This window comes from Canis lupus, chromosome 35 (assembly GCF_048164855.1).
Source record: "Canis lupus baileyi chromosome 35, mCanLup2.hap1, whole genome shotgun sequence".
NCBI classification, from domain to species: domain Eukaryota; kingdom Metazoa; phylum Chordata; class Mammalia; order Carnivora; family Canidae; genus Canis; species Canis lupus.
This window is the reverse complement of record NC_132872.1, coordinates 7224582-7240383: the sequence shown is the minus strand read 5'-3', so window position 1 is coordinate 7240383 and position 15802 is coordinate 7224582. Positions and strand designations below refer to the sequence as shown.

At 37.4% G+C, this 15802-nt stretch overlaps 1 protein-coding gene across 11 annotated transcripts in view; it reads left to right on the top strand.

Annotated features, from left to right (window-relative positions):
* Positions 1-15802, top strand: part of GTF2E1 (general transcription factor IIE subunit 1) — a 99972-nt gene that overhangs the window by 47939 nt on the left and 36231 nt on the right. For all 11 annotated transcript variants that reach the window (XR_012024272.1, XM_072811759.1, XM_072811763.1 and 8 more), the window contains one exon: positions 666-1134. Coding sequence is in view for 10 of the 11 variants with exons in the window: in XM_072811759.1 (XP_072667860.1) it covers positions 687-1134 (448 nt within the window). In the remaining variant the exon portion in view is untranslated. The remainder of the gene's footprint in view (positions 1-665; positions 1135-15802) is intronic.

The following is a 15802-nucleotide window of genomic DNA, read 5'->3' as shown; positions in this document are numbered from 1 at the left end:
CTTAATTGGTCATCAGATGTAACTTTGCGAGGTTGGTTAAGTTATCTGGATCTAAGTGTTAATTTCTTTCAGATTTATAACAGGAATTTTGCTAACACCCATCTGGGGATTACTTATGTGATCCCTGTGTTGTGATCTTATTGTGAGAGCATGACTATATAAAACATCCTAGAATAGATTTTGGTAGAAAAATTTTACTCGAGAAAGGAAATAAAGACACTTTAAGAATATGCTGACTGATGGGTTTCTTGGGGGTTTACCAGTGTTCCCAATGATCTGTAGCATTAAGGGTAGTGAGGTATCATTTATCTTTTTTCATTTATCTTGTTTCTCTTTCCAAAATAAAGTGGGCTTGATATAATATATCATTCCTATAAGTAGTAAGTTACTTTGTAGAATCAAGCATTGTAGATCATGAAGATTAACATTTAAGAAATATGTCAAGCTTTTTAAGTATAATCTTTGTATTCTAGAGGAAAATCTTATTCTTTGTTTAAATGCTTAGGCCTTATGAGTCTTTTAAACAATGTCTTGATACCTTTGTGGCTCTTCAAGGGTGGTAGCTGCCAGCTAACAAATGGGTTGGTTATTCTGAACTTAAAATGATTACTATGTCCTTATGCCTAGCTAATCTTTTTTTTTTCCCCTGGATTTGGTTTATTTAGAGTTGAAGTTTGCTGCTAAAGATGGCAGATCCTGATGTCCTCACCGAGGTTCCCGCAGCATTGAAGAGGTTAGCCAAGTATGTGATCCGGGGGTTTTATGGCATTGAGCATGCTTTGGCCTTGGACATCTTGATCCGGAACCCCTGTGTGAAAGAGGAGGATATGCTGGAGCTGCTCAAGTTTGATCGGAAGCAACTTCGATCAGTTTTGAATAATTTAAAGGGAGATAAGTTCATCAAATGCAGAATGAGGGTAGAGACTGCTGCAGACGGGAAGACCACTCGCCATAACTACTACTTCATTAATTATCGTACTCTTGTTAATGTGGTAAAATATAAATTGGACCACATGAGAAGGAGGATTGAAACTGATGAGAGGGATTCCACCAACCGGGCTTCCTTCAAATGTCCTGTCTGTAGTAGTACTTTTACTGACTTAGAAGCTAATCAACTCTTTGATCCCATGACAGGTAAGATTTTGCCCAACTTAATGAGTGTTTTAAGTAATTTAAGATATGTATTATTTGTCTTAAATTGATTAATTTTTAAACCAATCGTGCATAATCATTATAAAGGTGATTGAATTAGTGTAAGTCCACATATGTCATTCTTAGTCTTTCGGTCATGGTTTGATCATCATGTTACTTTTAGAAGCTTTTGCAGAGTCCTACCTATGGCTCTCTTACCTCTGTCCCACCATCACCCCTTATATACCCTTGAAGCCTAATATGAAAGGTTGACTTCTCTACCACTCTGAAGCCATCCTGACAGGTTTACTTTTAACCTCTTCATTCAACAGTTATTTGAATGCCTTCTTGTACCATTTGCTATCAGAAAGTTATAATACAGTGTATTTAAATGCTTTGTTAGTGGAAGTACAAAGTGTTAATCGGTAGTATGTGTAACTAGGGCATTTTGGAGAAAGCCTCTGGAAGAAGTTCAGTAACAGCTGAGACCAAAAAGATAAGAGTTAGCATGATGAAATTAGATGGACACATCTTCCAAATTAATAAGTAGATAGATATTTATTCTCTTAGCCATTCATTAGTGGAAGAGAACTATCAACATGATCTGTAATTTGCTTCATTTAATTAAATGCTTTAGTTAAGGATTTTTTCTTACCAACATAAAATTGTAAAACATGCATTTTCTAAAATTGCAATCTATCTAGTATTAACATGAGAAACTAAAGTGCCAGGTTGTATAGTAGTGTTGTCTTATTGTCATAACGAGACGTAACTACATATGTCATACAGTGTTGTCCATTTGTAAACTGGAAAAGAGACTACAGTTTTTTGCTAATTACTCAGTGGTATTATGATAATAATTGTGTATTATTTTCTAGAGGCAAAAATCTATGGAGAGAGCAAATGTTGTAAAGTTAGATTGTCCCTTGTTATGCAGAATTCAGGAATATAGGCTACTAGTTCATAGATCTGCCTTTTAAAAAATTATTTGAGGAGCACCTGGGTGGCTCAGTGGTTAAGTGTCTGCCTTAGGCTCAGGTCGTGATCCCAGGGTCCTGGTATCGAGTCCTGAATCAAGCTTCTTGCGGGGAGCCTGCTTCTCCCTCGGCCTGAGTGACTGCCTCTCTGTGACTCTCATGAATAAGTAAATAAAAATCTTTAAAAAGCTATTTGAAAAATATAATTTGAACTTTCACACATGAAATGTTTTAGTGCCAAAAAGTTAAAGATTTATGTACCTGTAATTTTCTAATTTTTGTACATGTTATGTATTGTATATCTTAAAGAATTTTACAATTATTTTTTAATGGGAAATAATCCCAATACCAATTAAAATTATTGACCTAAAGAGCTAGAAATAGCTTATTTATTGTGAAGCAGTCATTTTGGATGAAAGGTGATTTAAAGCACATTGGTATTAAATGTTTAATTTGTCAGAACCTCACTGTTTACCTTAAAAGGGCTTAACTAGGAAGAGATCTTGGTTGTAAGAAAATTTTAACCATCCTTAGTAGAAGAATTGCTTGAGTGTGTGCTATAGAGGGATGTTGCGGAATATATCTGGAGCTCTTTCAGAATAGACTAGAAAAGTCTCGCCATTTTTGCCATTCACTCTAACAGATTTCTTAAAGGAGCTCTGGGTCTGGGTTTTGTGATTCTCTGCAGATGCTGGTGTTAACAGTGGTTGTTTTCATCACTCTTGACTACAGTTGAAGGTATGATCCAGTCCCTCAGAGAAAGTAGTCTAAAGTAATGTGCTGCTACTACATTTATTCATTTGATTCTTATTTAATTTCCTGAGACTTTCTAAAGGGAAGAATTCCCACTACTTATATATCAGTATTTAGGAAGTTGATCCATGAAGCTCTTTGTATTTCACCTAGGGTTAGTGTCTGAATGAAACTAGCTGTCAGTTGACTTGTGTAGGAGGTGGCCTAACGCCGAAATGTAGTCAAGATTATTTGAATCAAGGTTTTTGAATCACTCACCGATCAGCCAACACTAATAGTCAACTTAATTGTCATTTATGTCCCTACAGTGAAGCCTAAGGTACCATGATTGAAAATTCTTAGTCATTGGGAAACTTTGTTCTGTGACTATACCTGCCTTTTGATTATACTTTAGCTTTTCATTTGGACTTTTCCCTTAAGGAGAGCATGTGCCAATTGGGTGATATTAGGCTCCAGTCTGTCAGTTCTGGTGGTGTGTTTTGTGTTTTCATTTGCCTTGATGCCTTGGGACCATTCCTTGATTGTACATTCCCATTAGAAATCTTGGTCTTTTTCTCTCTGCTCCCTTATGCTGATTTTTTCAGAAGTAAGGGAGAAGTAAGTTTTTTTTCATAAGTGAGTTTTTAAAGAAGATGGGAAATAAACATTTGGTGTATGTATCAGAGGAGGAGGGAACTTTTTCTGCTGTACTATTTATGCTCTCTTTAAATTGATAGGATAATAGTTTTCATTCTCAGCCCAGTCTTGTACAGAACTGTTTTACTTCCTGGTTGTTATTGGAGATTGATGATATTTCTGACAAAATGTTGGGGAAGGGGATAACTGATGGACATCTATCTCCATTTCCATTTCAACAATTATTAAGTTGAACTGTGGTTTATATTAGCAATCAAGGGGCCTTCAGGAAGGAGATTTGAGGCTTTCTAGACTTTACTGTTTCCCTGTTAAAAAGTTTTTCATTCAAGTGTATGGGCAGCTTTCTGCCACTAGACAAAGAGTCATGACTCTTGGATGAGTGTCCAGAAATCTGGGCTCAGGAAATTCTGAGTTTAGCAAGAATTATTTTACTAGTGTTAATTGACAGAAACCAGTGATCTTTCTACTTCAGTCTGTAGCTTTTCCCTATCCATCTCCTTTTTTTTTTCCCTAGGGATCATAGGTTCTTTTCATACTTTGTGTTTGGATTTTGCCATTGCTATTCTTGGGTTGAACTCTCTACAAATATTTGGTGCTTGGTATGTGTGAGATAATAGAAAATACATACTGGTCTCTGCTCCCGGTTCCTTGCACAGAGTTCTAAAACTCTTGTAATTTCGTAAATGATAAGAGCACTCAGCATCTTTTATTCTAATATTTGGTTTTTAGCCTTGGTTCCTGACACAGGGCTCCTGAAACTCTTGTAATTTCCTGGGTGATGAGTGTCTTTCGTTCCAATGAGGTCACTTTGGGTGGATTCCTGCATGGCTCCTGGATGAGAGCTGGTCATCAGAAAGACCAAGCCAAGACCAAGCTTGGGATTTTTAACCCCAGCTCCTCTTCTCTTAAGAAGGGCTGAAAATGGACTTAATGAGTGATCATGCCTATTCGAGGAAGCTTCCATAAAAATCCCAATATTATGGAATTCAGGGAGTTTCTAGGTTGGTGAATATGTGGAGGTATAAAGGAAATTGGTACACTTGGAGAGGACATGGAAGCCCTGCACCCCTTCCTAAATAGTTGGCCCTGCACATCTCTTCTATCTGGATATTCATCTATATCCTTTATCATATCCTTTAATAAACTGGTAAACATAAGTAAGTATATCTCTGAGTTTTGTAAGCTGCTCTAGCAAATTAGCTGAATCTGAGCAGAAGGTCATTGGAACCTCCCATTTATATAGCTTGTGAGTCAGAAACACCCATGATAACCTAGGCTTATGTCTGGCATCTGAATTTGCAGGAGGGGACTCCTGCGCAGTCTTTTGGGACTAAGCCATCAACCTGCGGGGTCTGATGCTATCTCCAGGTAGTCATAATCGAGTTGAATGTTAGGAAACCCAGCTGGTGTCATAGGGAATTGCTTAGGGTAAAACCTCGACACACTTGGTGGTCAGAAGTATCATGTTGTGTGTGACTAGTAAAGGAGACATACAATAAAGAAACACACAGTAGGAAAAGCTGGACTTTTCCCTACATAGAAAAAAGACTGAGGTTTTTCCATTATAGTATGTATGTATAGATACTTTATTTCATTAAAATGGAATGGCCTAGCCTTTGCCCACTAGTACCTGGTTTCAGAAACTTCATCAGGCAAAACCAGCTGTTGTAGTGAAATATACGAGTTTCATGTAATCAAAACAAAGACCACATGACATGAAATTTCTCAAATCAGCAAAATAGTATCTGTGGTTCATAAATGTGTGCTTTAGATTTAGCAAGCTTTGTGACCATGGAGGTAGATTTAGTATCTCTGTTTCTACTTTGATAGTCTTAACTATAGGTAATTTAGTTAATGGCACTTCTAAGTTAATTCAGCAACATGCTTCACCAAAAGAAAGGGGGAGATCGTATTCTCTTTTTAGATGTTAAGGTTAGAGGATATGGAAAAAGCTTTATATTTTTCCTTTTTTTTTAAAGATTTTATTTTTTTCATGAGAGACACACAGAGAGAGAGGCAGAGACATAGGTAGAGGGAGAAGCAGGCTCCCTGCAAGGAGCGCAGTGTGGGACTCAATCCGGGAACCCCGGATCCCGCCCTGAGCCAAGGGCAGACATTCAATCACTGAGCCACCCAGGCTATATTTTTCATTTTTAATTTAAAAATTATGCAACCATAATGCCAGAGAAAATTTTGAAGAGAAAAAAAAATTACCCACAGAACCACTGTCCTTTTGCATATTACTTGTAATTATCATAGCTAAAAATAGTGTGATTTCTTGGTTCTTTAGTATACCAAACCCTCTTGTTTTTTTCTATCGTTCAAACTATGTTTTATTTATTTTTATTTTTATTTTTTTAAAGATTTTATTTATTTATTCATAGACACAGAGAGAGAGGCAGAGACACAGGCAGAGGGAGAGGGAGAAGCAGGCTCCATGCTGGGAGCCCGATGTGGGACTCGATCCCAGGTCTCCAGGATCACACCCCAGGCTGCAGGCGGCGCCAAACCCCTGCGCCACTGGGGTTGCCCTCAAACTATGTTTTAATAGTTATGATTTCTTCCCCCCTAGTTTTCCTTTCAATCCCCTTTGGGCACTTTGATTTTATCTGTATTTTGTTGGTAAGATATGATGCTTTGAACGCTTTTGGATATAGCATTTTATTCCTATTGAAGTTTTTCCCTAAGAAGAGTTCTCAGCAGTAGGAATAGTGGGTGAAAGAATAGAGTTTTATACTTCTTTAAAGGCATTTATGACACTAGTTTTAACTGGGGCTGAGGAGGAGATAAATCATTAGGGGTTTGAATTAGAAATAGTTTGGGAGTTCCTATTACTGAATTTACTTAGAGACCCAAGAATCCCATTTTGAATAAACTTTTAAATAAGTTAAATTTTAAAAAGAAGAATGTATAACTATTTAATAAGATCTTAGAAATAGGATTTTGAGAGTATTTTATCTAGTTAGACTCATTAAATGATGTGTGGGCCGGGTACACTTTCATATGCCTGTGTTTTACTCTAGAGTTTGGAGGATCTTACAAAGTAATAAATCTAAGGCTACATAGGATGTTTACAATTAAATATTAAGAAAAAAATGTTGAGCTTGTTTTGTGTGGCTCCATGGGAAAGACTTAGAGACAGATTTTAGGATTAGTATAAAAGAAGTCTTTGATAACTAACTGTAAAAGAAAATAAGTGTCTAATATATAACTCTTAAAAATAGTCACAATGTTGTAACTCTTCTACTGGTTATATCTGAGTCACTTGGAATAGTCAAGTAAACTTTATATCTATTTGGGATATTCATATATAAATTTGGGATTAAATCATATGAGTCCTTTATTGCCTTGTGACTGCAGGTAAAGGTTTTTGATTTATAAGCAGATCAGTTTCTTGATCCCCATATCATTAAAATTCCTCAGTTTCCTAAGTGGATATCTTTAAACTGTTAGGGTCCTGTGTTTGTGAGACTCTTAAAGACTTGTTAATAATATTTACATTTCATACATCAAACCACTTTTTCCTGTCTTCATCTCTTTTTGCTTAGGACATGAGATGTCTCAAAAATAGTATATTCAGTTTCTGAAATGCTAACAACCACACACACACAAATCTTTCTAGAATTATTTTGCTCATTTGCTGATTTGGAATCTTGCCCAGGGTGGATTCATCAGAAAATCATACTGGAAAGTTCAGAGGTGTGGATTTGTTTCGGATGGGGGATAGATGATTATCAGAATAAATTAACAAATAAAAATAAAAACAAGTTATGGAAAGATAGTAAGGGACTACTATCCTTCCTACCTCTCTCAAACCTTTAAGTCTGATTTTTAAAAAAATTTTGTTGCTTTGATCTTGAGGATTTGAGGGCTTCTTTTTAACTAAAAGTTTTTTGTGTTTTATCATTTTTGTATTTTGATGCTAATTACATAGAAGCCAATATGTAAAGAGTTGCTTTTTAGTTTGACGTTGTCATATAATATTCTGTTGATTATTGTCTTTCAAATAGTCATATCAAAGCCACAGGTTTTTTGCCTTCTCACTGCATGTTGAGATAGATTCAATTTAGGCCTAACATAGAGAAGTTATTGTAGGCATTAGTATTTACATAAGTACTATACTTCAATTTATTGCTCCCCCCACCCCCCCACCTCAGGCATAGTACATTTTTTTCCCTTTTATAGTGAGTTCCAGAACCTGGGAATGTTGTATGATTATACCAAATCCAGATGTGTCCATTTAAGGGAGGACAAAGGCCAATTTCATTGATAAATTGACCTTTTAGAGTGTGGGGTTTTACTATGTACATCACAAATACATTTGAGATGTTCTGAATTGAAACAAATGAGTATTTTACAGTATTATGTGTTCTACAGTGAATTGTTAAGGGATAGTTTTTCAAGTACCTTTTTATTATAGGTGAAATAATTAGAGGAAATATCTATGTTCCTGTCATGTCTGTACCTATTCTGTAATAACAATTCCTTTTTCCATACATTTCCCCTTGGCCAATTAAACTGAAATTTGCTTTATGAAATATAGTTTGGAAATTAGAATGAGAGGTGACTTTTGAGACTAGCATTTTAATATATATGCCACTTGAGTATTTTGAGTTATAAAAGTTATAACAAAGGACTTAATGATGCTTTCAAAGAATAATCCAAGAATGTGTGACTTCCTCATATTAGTTAAGAGGGAGTTGAGTGCTTTTGGAGAATTCAGAATAACATTTGTTTTCTTTCTGCTAAAAATACGTAACTAATATATTAATGTAAATGTATTAAGGACTCCAGTAGTAGAAAAATATGTAAAATGAAATGGCAAACCTAGTTTTTCCACACTTTGCTCTCCCACTAACGTACCTAATCCCCATTCTCACCACCTTTCATTGTGTTAACAACTATTGTGGGACACCTGTGCCTGTGCGGCTCAGTGGTTGAGCGTCTGCCTTTGGCCCAGGGTGTGATCCTGGAGTTCTCAGATCAAGTCCTGCATCAGGCTCCCTGCAGGCTCCCTGCATGGAGCCTGCTTCTTCCTCTGCCTGTGTCTCTGCCTCTCTCTGTCTCTCTCATGAATAAATAAATAAATCTTTAAAAAAAACAACTATTGTTTTGTGGTTATCCTTCCAATTCTTCTACCTTACATCCCAACCCCACCTCATTGCCCCCAAGCCTTTTGATGTCTAAGAAAGCAGAGTAATTCTTAATTAAATATGTTGTTGCTATAACAGCTTATGGATATTAAATCTTGGTCAATTCTGATAGTACTGTCAGGATTTTTTTAAGGTACTTCTTACAATGGAGTCCTTTTGCATAATCAGTGTGTTCAGCGGAATGTCATTTTTAGAAGTTTTGTTTTGTTTTGTTTCTTTAAGCAATGACTCCAACACAGTAAAGTGACAGTGTATTAGGATTCCAGAGTCTTGACTTCTAGTCTTGGGTTGTGTTCGTAATCATCACCTTGGGTGATTCCTGTCATCATTCTAGGCCCCCCCTTTTTTTTTTAGCATGTGTGAAATCATAAGTTCAGTCTGTTCTATACCATATATGGTTTCTCTCAACTCTAATTTCAGAACACCCTTTGTTTTGGGGAAGAGTTGATATTTTAAAAGTATATAGAGGCTAGGGTTTTATCACTGCTTTTAGAAGATGATGTTAGTCATTTTGAATTCATTTGAAAGCCTTGGTTAGGAATTGAAACTCTTGGTTATAGTAGTGTTCATGTAGAAAATATGCTCTGTTTAATAATGCCATCTTCAGAAACACTTTGTGGCATGATGGAAAATAATATTTACAATTTTTTGTCAGTTTTATTTTCCCAAGTTTCCAGTTCACTCCCTTTCCCCATGTTTACATAAACAATAAAATATTCAGTGGGAAGGGAAACAATGTCCAAATATGCTTCCTAAGGTATATATGTATGGTGACTGGATTTTTACAGTGTGGTAAAATTAATCCCATATGTTAGTGATTTGTCTTGAAATTTTATAGTTTCCTCTTATCTCATTAAAATCCTAGGAGTTCTCGTCCTTGTTACTTGGTTTTAAATGGAACTGTTAATTATCTTTTTTATTTTTAAGATTTTATTTATTCATGAGAGACACAGAGAGAGGGGCAGAGACATGGACAGAGGGAGAAGCAGGCTCCTTGTGGGGATCCTGATGTGGGACTGATTCCGGAACTCCAGGATCATGCCCTGAGCTGAAGGCAGACGCTCAACCGCTCAGCCACCCAGGCATCCCAATTGTCTTTTGTTTCTTTTTTCTGGAAGTTTTTGAGTGAGGGGGAGTTTTTTCAGTTTTTCACAGGATTGTCCAGAAAAGTTATCTTAGCCATTCTCTCTTGCTTAGATTTTGCACTATTCTCTTAGCTAGTTTCCTTGCTTTCACTCTTGCTGCCCATATGGACTGTTTGTTACAGTAGCCAGTGACCCTTGTTGAAAAGCACATCAGACTCTGTTACTCTTCTGTAAAACCCTTTAAAGACTTCTCCCATCATTTTGAAAAGTCAAAGTCCTTAATAATACCTATAAGGTCTTTTATCTGCCCCCTAACCCACCCCCCAATTTTGGACACTATTTCTACCACTCTCTCTTGTGTTGTACTGGTCATCTTATTTGTGCCTTGTCTGCATACCTTCACTTTTCTTGCCTTTTTACATGCCGTTTCCTCTTGCTCAAATATCTGCTTGACTAGCTGGTTCTTTTTTTTTTTTTTTTTAAAGATTTTATTTATTTATTCATGAGAGACACAGAGAGAGAGAGGGGGCAGGGCAGAGACAGAAGCAGGCTCCATGCAGGGAGCCTGATGTGGGACTCGATCCCAGGTCTCCAGGCTCAGGCCCTGGGCTGAAGGTGGAGCTAAACCGCTGAGCCACCGGGGCTGCCCTGACTGGCTGGTTCTATTACATCTTTCAAATCTCTTCTCACTTGCTGTATCAGAGGGGACTTCCCCAAGTTTCCTGCGCAATAGAGCATACCCCTTTCCTTTGCACTCATTTTTCTTTATCCTCTTTTTCTGCTTTTTCTTTATTACACTTATCAACACCTGATGTTATTTTTTTGTCTTGACTTATTCTACTAGTATGAGAGCTCTACAAAAACAACTCAGAAGATGATGGGCTAGACTTAGGAAGGTGGGAAATCGGGGTGCCTGGGTGGCTCAGTCAGTTAAGCATCTGCTTTCAGCTCAGGTCATGATCCTAGGGTCCTGGGATGGAGCACCACATCAGGCTCCCTGCTCAGTGGGGAGTCTGCTTCTCTCTCTCCCTCTGCCCCTCCCCCCACTCATGTGCTCTCTCACATACATAAATAAAATCTTATTTTAAAAAGGAAGGTGGGGGGATCCCTGGGTGGCGCAGCGGTTTGGCGTCTGCCTTTGGCCCAGGGCGCGATCCTGGAGATCCGGGATCGAATCCCACATCGGGCTCCCGGTGCATGGAGCCTGCTTCTCCCTCTGCCTGTGTCTCTGCCTCTCTCTCTCTCTCTCTGTGACTATCATAAATAAATAAATATTTAAAAAAAAATAAAGGAAGGTGGGAATCTTAAGACATCAGTCCCACTGTGCTGGGGTGAGAGCTGTTTAGCAGCAGACATTTGCTCTTCCCTGTTTCCTTGGCTAGCCTTGAAAATTTGGGCTGCAGCATGACTCCAGCTTTAGTACTGTAGCACCTGTGCCATATCAAAGCCATTGGGCATATTTTGATTTTTTTTGTAGGAAAATGGCTGAAAAATATTCCATTTGTTATTAATACTCTTGGTAAATCTTTGACAGTGAATTCTGGGCATTATCTGATGACCTCATTGTATGTACCAGAGTGAAGAGGGGAAAAAATATAATCTTAAATAATGTCTAATTGTTTAGGGAGTTCACTCATATCTTCTGCCCTTTTCTTCAATTATGATAAACTTCCAAAACAATTTCTCTTTTTCAAACTAAGGAATATAAACAATTTTTTCAGTATTTTTTTTATACTTACTATTCCATAATTGAAATCAGTGTGATGTTTGCTAAAATGAATAACATGTTTGAAACAGTGAAGTGGAAGACCTTGGCCAGTCCTTCCCATGAAGCAAAAGAAAAACATTGTTTGAATTTTGTTTAACTTTGCTTTTTTTTTTTTTCTTTTGTTCCAGCCCTTCTTTCCCCTTTCCATCTCATCATCCACCTGCCCTCAATTCATTTTTGTTTTGACATTTTTTTATTTGGGGAGAAAGTTAAAATTGTATACACCTCTTTCCTCCCCCTTTCTTTCTCCTCCTCCGTCTCATGCCCACAATTAGGTCTCCATTTCTTTTCTCATTTTGGAGTGGTAACTAACCTTCCTTCGAAGAATCTTGAGTCAGAATAGGGGTATTCATATGTTAATATTTAGATAACCCTAGACTATAGTTTTGAAATCTGTATTTGTAAAAGATCTTTTTTCTCCCTACTTTCAATACCTATTAATTATCTACAACCTGATACATTTTGATCCTCTGGTGAACCTGATGCACTAAGACTCAGCTGAGTAAATGCTGGGCATGTGGGGCATGTGATAGGCACTTTACAAATCCTCTCTCCTATTTTATATTTTGAAATTAGAACCTATGTATATACATGGGGAGAGTTTGCTAAATTGTTATTACACTTATCAACACCTGATGTTATTTTTTTGTCTTGACTTATTCCACTAGTATGAGAGCTCTACAAAAACAACTCAGAAGATGATGGGCTCAAGGACAAAGTGGGAAAGGGATGTGCAGTTCAGGATTGTGAAGTGCATTTCGTCTTTTGAGTCAGAAGGATTTATATTTGCGTCCAAGCTTAGTGCTTTTTGTTTTTAAGTTATGACCTAGTAAACCTAAAACTCTTGAGTCTTTATTTCCTCATATGCTAGATTTGGATAATACTGTTGGCAAAGGCTTGGCTTGTGATGAACACACGGGAGTATTTGTGAAAGCTTTCTTAGTTCTTTTGTAGTTTCTGAGTGTAGATGATCAAACAAATGTGTGATTGTTGAACTGTTTTTCTCCTAATCCCATCATTTATCACGCTTTGCCTAAGAGTCTTTGTAGACTCATTTTCTCCTTGCTGCTACATTCTTAGATCTAGCTTGCATATTCTCCTTTATGTGGTTTGGATTTGCTATTTCTGATTTTTGCCCTTTTGGTCTTGAAAGATGATACAGAGCTCTGAGTTTCAACTTGTTTCTTTTCTCATGCTTAAGTAGTACATTCCGTGCACCCTTCTTAGTGCAGAGTGGTCCAGTTACAAGAAGAGTTAGGATATTTATCATATTGATTATTTAACAGCAGCTGCCACCAGGAGTATGTGTTAAACTTCCTTGTGGAACTTTCAAAATTTACATTCCTGAGTCCCACTCCAGACCTATTGAATCAGCATGTTTGGGTGGAACTTGAGTATTATTTTAAAATTCTACTAGTGATTTTGTGTTAACAGTTAAGAAATAGCTTGTTGGAAGACTATCACAAGCCTCTAAAGCCCATCAGTATTTATAAATGTTAGTTTTGATCACCTTGTATTCTTTCCCAAAATCTTTAAGTCTCTTTCCTTTTACTCAAGAATAAAGTCAAGGTAAAGGGTGGCATTCAAGACTATGACCACATTAGTTTATCCTGTTAATTCTGTCTTTTACCATTCTTTTTTGATAACTCTATTCCTACTACACCGAAACCACAGCTGAGCATTATTTTCAACTACCTATTTTTGATGATCTAGAATGTCCTATTCTCTTCTCCCTTTCCTTGAACTCTGTAACAGTTGCTTTTCTTCTAAATTCTACTTCAAAAGGCACACTTTCCATCATGCTCCCAGCTAGAAGTCCTCTTCCTTCTTTGAACTCTGGAACACTTATATACCTTATTTTTGTACTGATCCCAGATGTTTATCTCCAGATATCTTTCATCTCTACTAAACTTTAAGCTTCTTGATGATAGATTTTGTGTCTATCTGTGTTCTACCACCACCCACTCAGTAGAAGTGTACTTAGTACATAGTTTGTGCTAAGTCCCTCATCCCACCCCCTCCACCACGACCTCTTATTTTGGGAAAGCTGATTGGCACTTTTTCAACTTTTTTCTCTATATGTTGGCTAAGTGAATTTAAGTAAATAAGAGAGGGTGGGAAAGGAGTCAGGTAAAGAGAGAGAGAATCCTAAGCATTGCCCAGCATGGAGCCCAATGCTGGGCTTCATCTCACAACTCACATTGTGACCTGAGCTGAAATCAAGAGTCAGATGCTTAACTGACTGAGCCACTCAGGTGCCTCAAGCTGATTTCCATTTTTTAATGTTCATTGAAATTCTTAAAAACGCTTTTATTTTTTTTTTTTTGCAACTGGTTTATTAAGGTAATCTTAAATCTTTCTCCATAAAATGTACAATCTTTTATTATTTTTCTTCTTGAATGCCAGACCTGGCTTTTGACAGGATGGTTCTTGTTTACAACTCCTGTTTTTGTGATAAACATAGGACTCAAGATGTCAGGCTATCTTTTCCTCTTATAATGTTATCCAGACATGATAATTGTTGGGAGACAGTACATGATTTTGTCACATGTTATGCATGTCTTGCAAGCAGAAGTAGTGACTGCCTTTTTTTCTGGAATATCTTTTTCATGGATGTTTATTTAGTGAGCAGCCTGGGAAGATAATGTTGTTTCTTTTACAGCAACGGGCAAATTTGCTTACTGTTCAGTATAATAAAAATAGTCTCCCTCCAGAGCATATTTTCTTAGTGTCCTGTATAATAAAGATAACATCACCTTCTAGAGCAAAGGACAGGCATGTTTATGCCCATTATAAAAGAGTTGGGTTCCTTAACTTCAGAGTCTCCTGTAACATAACCCACTGCATGTATAGCTGTCACCTGGCCCTCTTTCTGTCACTCAGCAGGAATTTGGGCTCAGGGAACTAGCACAGAAGCTGACACTGGCTTTTTTTTTTTTCCACATTTTCTCCAGTAAACATTTATTAATTTTTTAAAAATATTATATTTATTTATTCATGAGAAACAGCAGCAGAGACACAGGCAGAGGGGGAAGCAGGCTCCATGCAGGGAGCCACATGGGACTCGATCCTGGGTCTCCAGGATCATGCCCTGGACCAAAGGCGGTGCTAAACCGCTGAGCCACCTGGGCTGCCCAACATTTATTAATTGATAAGAAGTATTTCTGCAACACTTGAGACTCCACTCAAATGCCATGTCCACTCAGAAAACTTCTCTAGACTTTCCAGCTCTTATTCTACCCCACAGATCTCAAGACTTGTGTGGGTCTCTCATAACAAGGACTTCGTGGTCTTCAACCCTGCATCTCCCCTCAGCTCCACAGGACCCACCGTGGGGCCCCGAGATGAAGAATCCAGTCCAGGAAGTGGGCATGCAGAACAAAAAGAGTACACTCACCTAGTTTAAAAACACTCAAGATGCTTTGCCCTGAATTTTAATCAGCACATGTGACCTGGTCCATTCTGGTTTCAAGTTCAGAGGCATTAGGCCGGTCCTGTGGGTTAGCAGCTAACATATATTCCAAGAGCTGCTTGATCCTCTCAGACATGGAAGTCCTGCATTTCTGGGGGATATGCAACTCCATTGCATACTTCTATTGCCATGAGTAATACAATTCTTTACCTCTGACCTAGGAGTATTACGTCTTCCTCCAACATCCATGAAACTGCCAGGATAACTTAACTTACAAGTAGGGTAAACATCTCGGATCTTCCACTGTTTTTGACAGTAATATAAAAGCCACTCTTTTCAGAGCTGCAGAATAGGCCCTGCTGAAAATAACTTGTTAAGTCTTAGTCTAAATTAAGCATGGTCTCTGGAAACTTACCTGGATGAGGCTAGAATTTCTTATGACTACATACTGTCTTTTCTTTTCCCCCTATTTTGCTTTCCACCAATCAAGTTAAAGGACTGATTTCTGAGATTTCCTTCTGTCAAATGATGGTGTTAACAGTAATCTCTTTTCTTCTTTTTCCAGTCTAAAAGCGTTTTGCTATTTTATATGGAGGAGTTACATTGACAGGCATTTTGATTCATTTACTTAAAGCTGAAGTTTGGAATGTATGCTGTCTTCAAAAGAGAATTGGGATATCTGAGAAGATTTTTTTTAATTGGTTGTAACATGACAGTTTTAATGATAAATAACCTAATAAACTAGATAAATAACATAATGTGTTGGATGGTGACAAATAAGGGGGAAAAAAAGGGAGGACAGAACAGTGCTGAAATTTTAGATTTGTTGTCTAAGGAAGGCCTCATTGAGGTGACATTTGAATAAAGAACTGAAGTAAGTTAGGAGA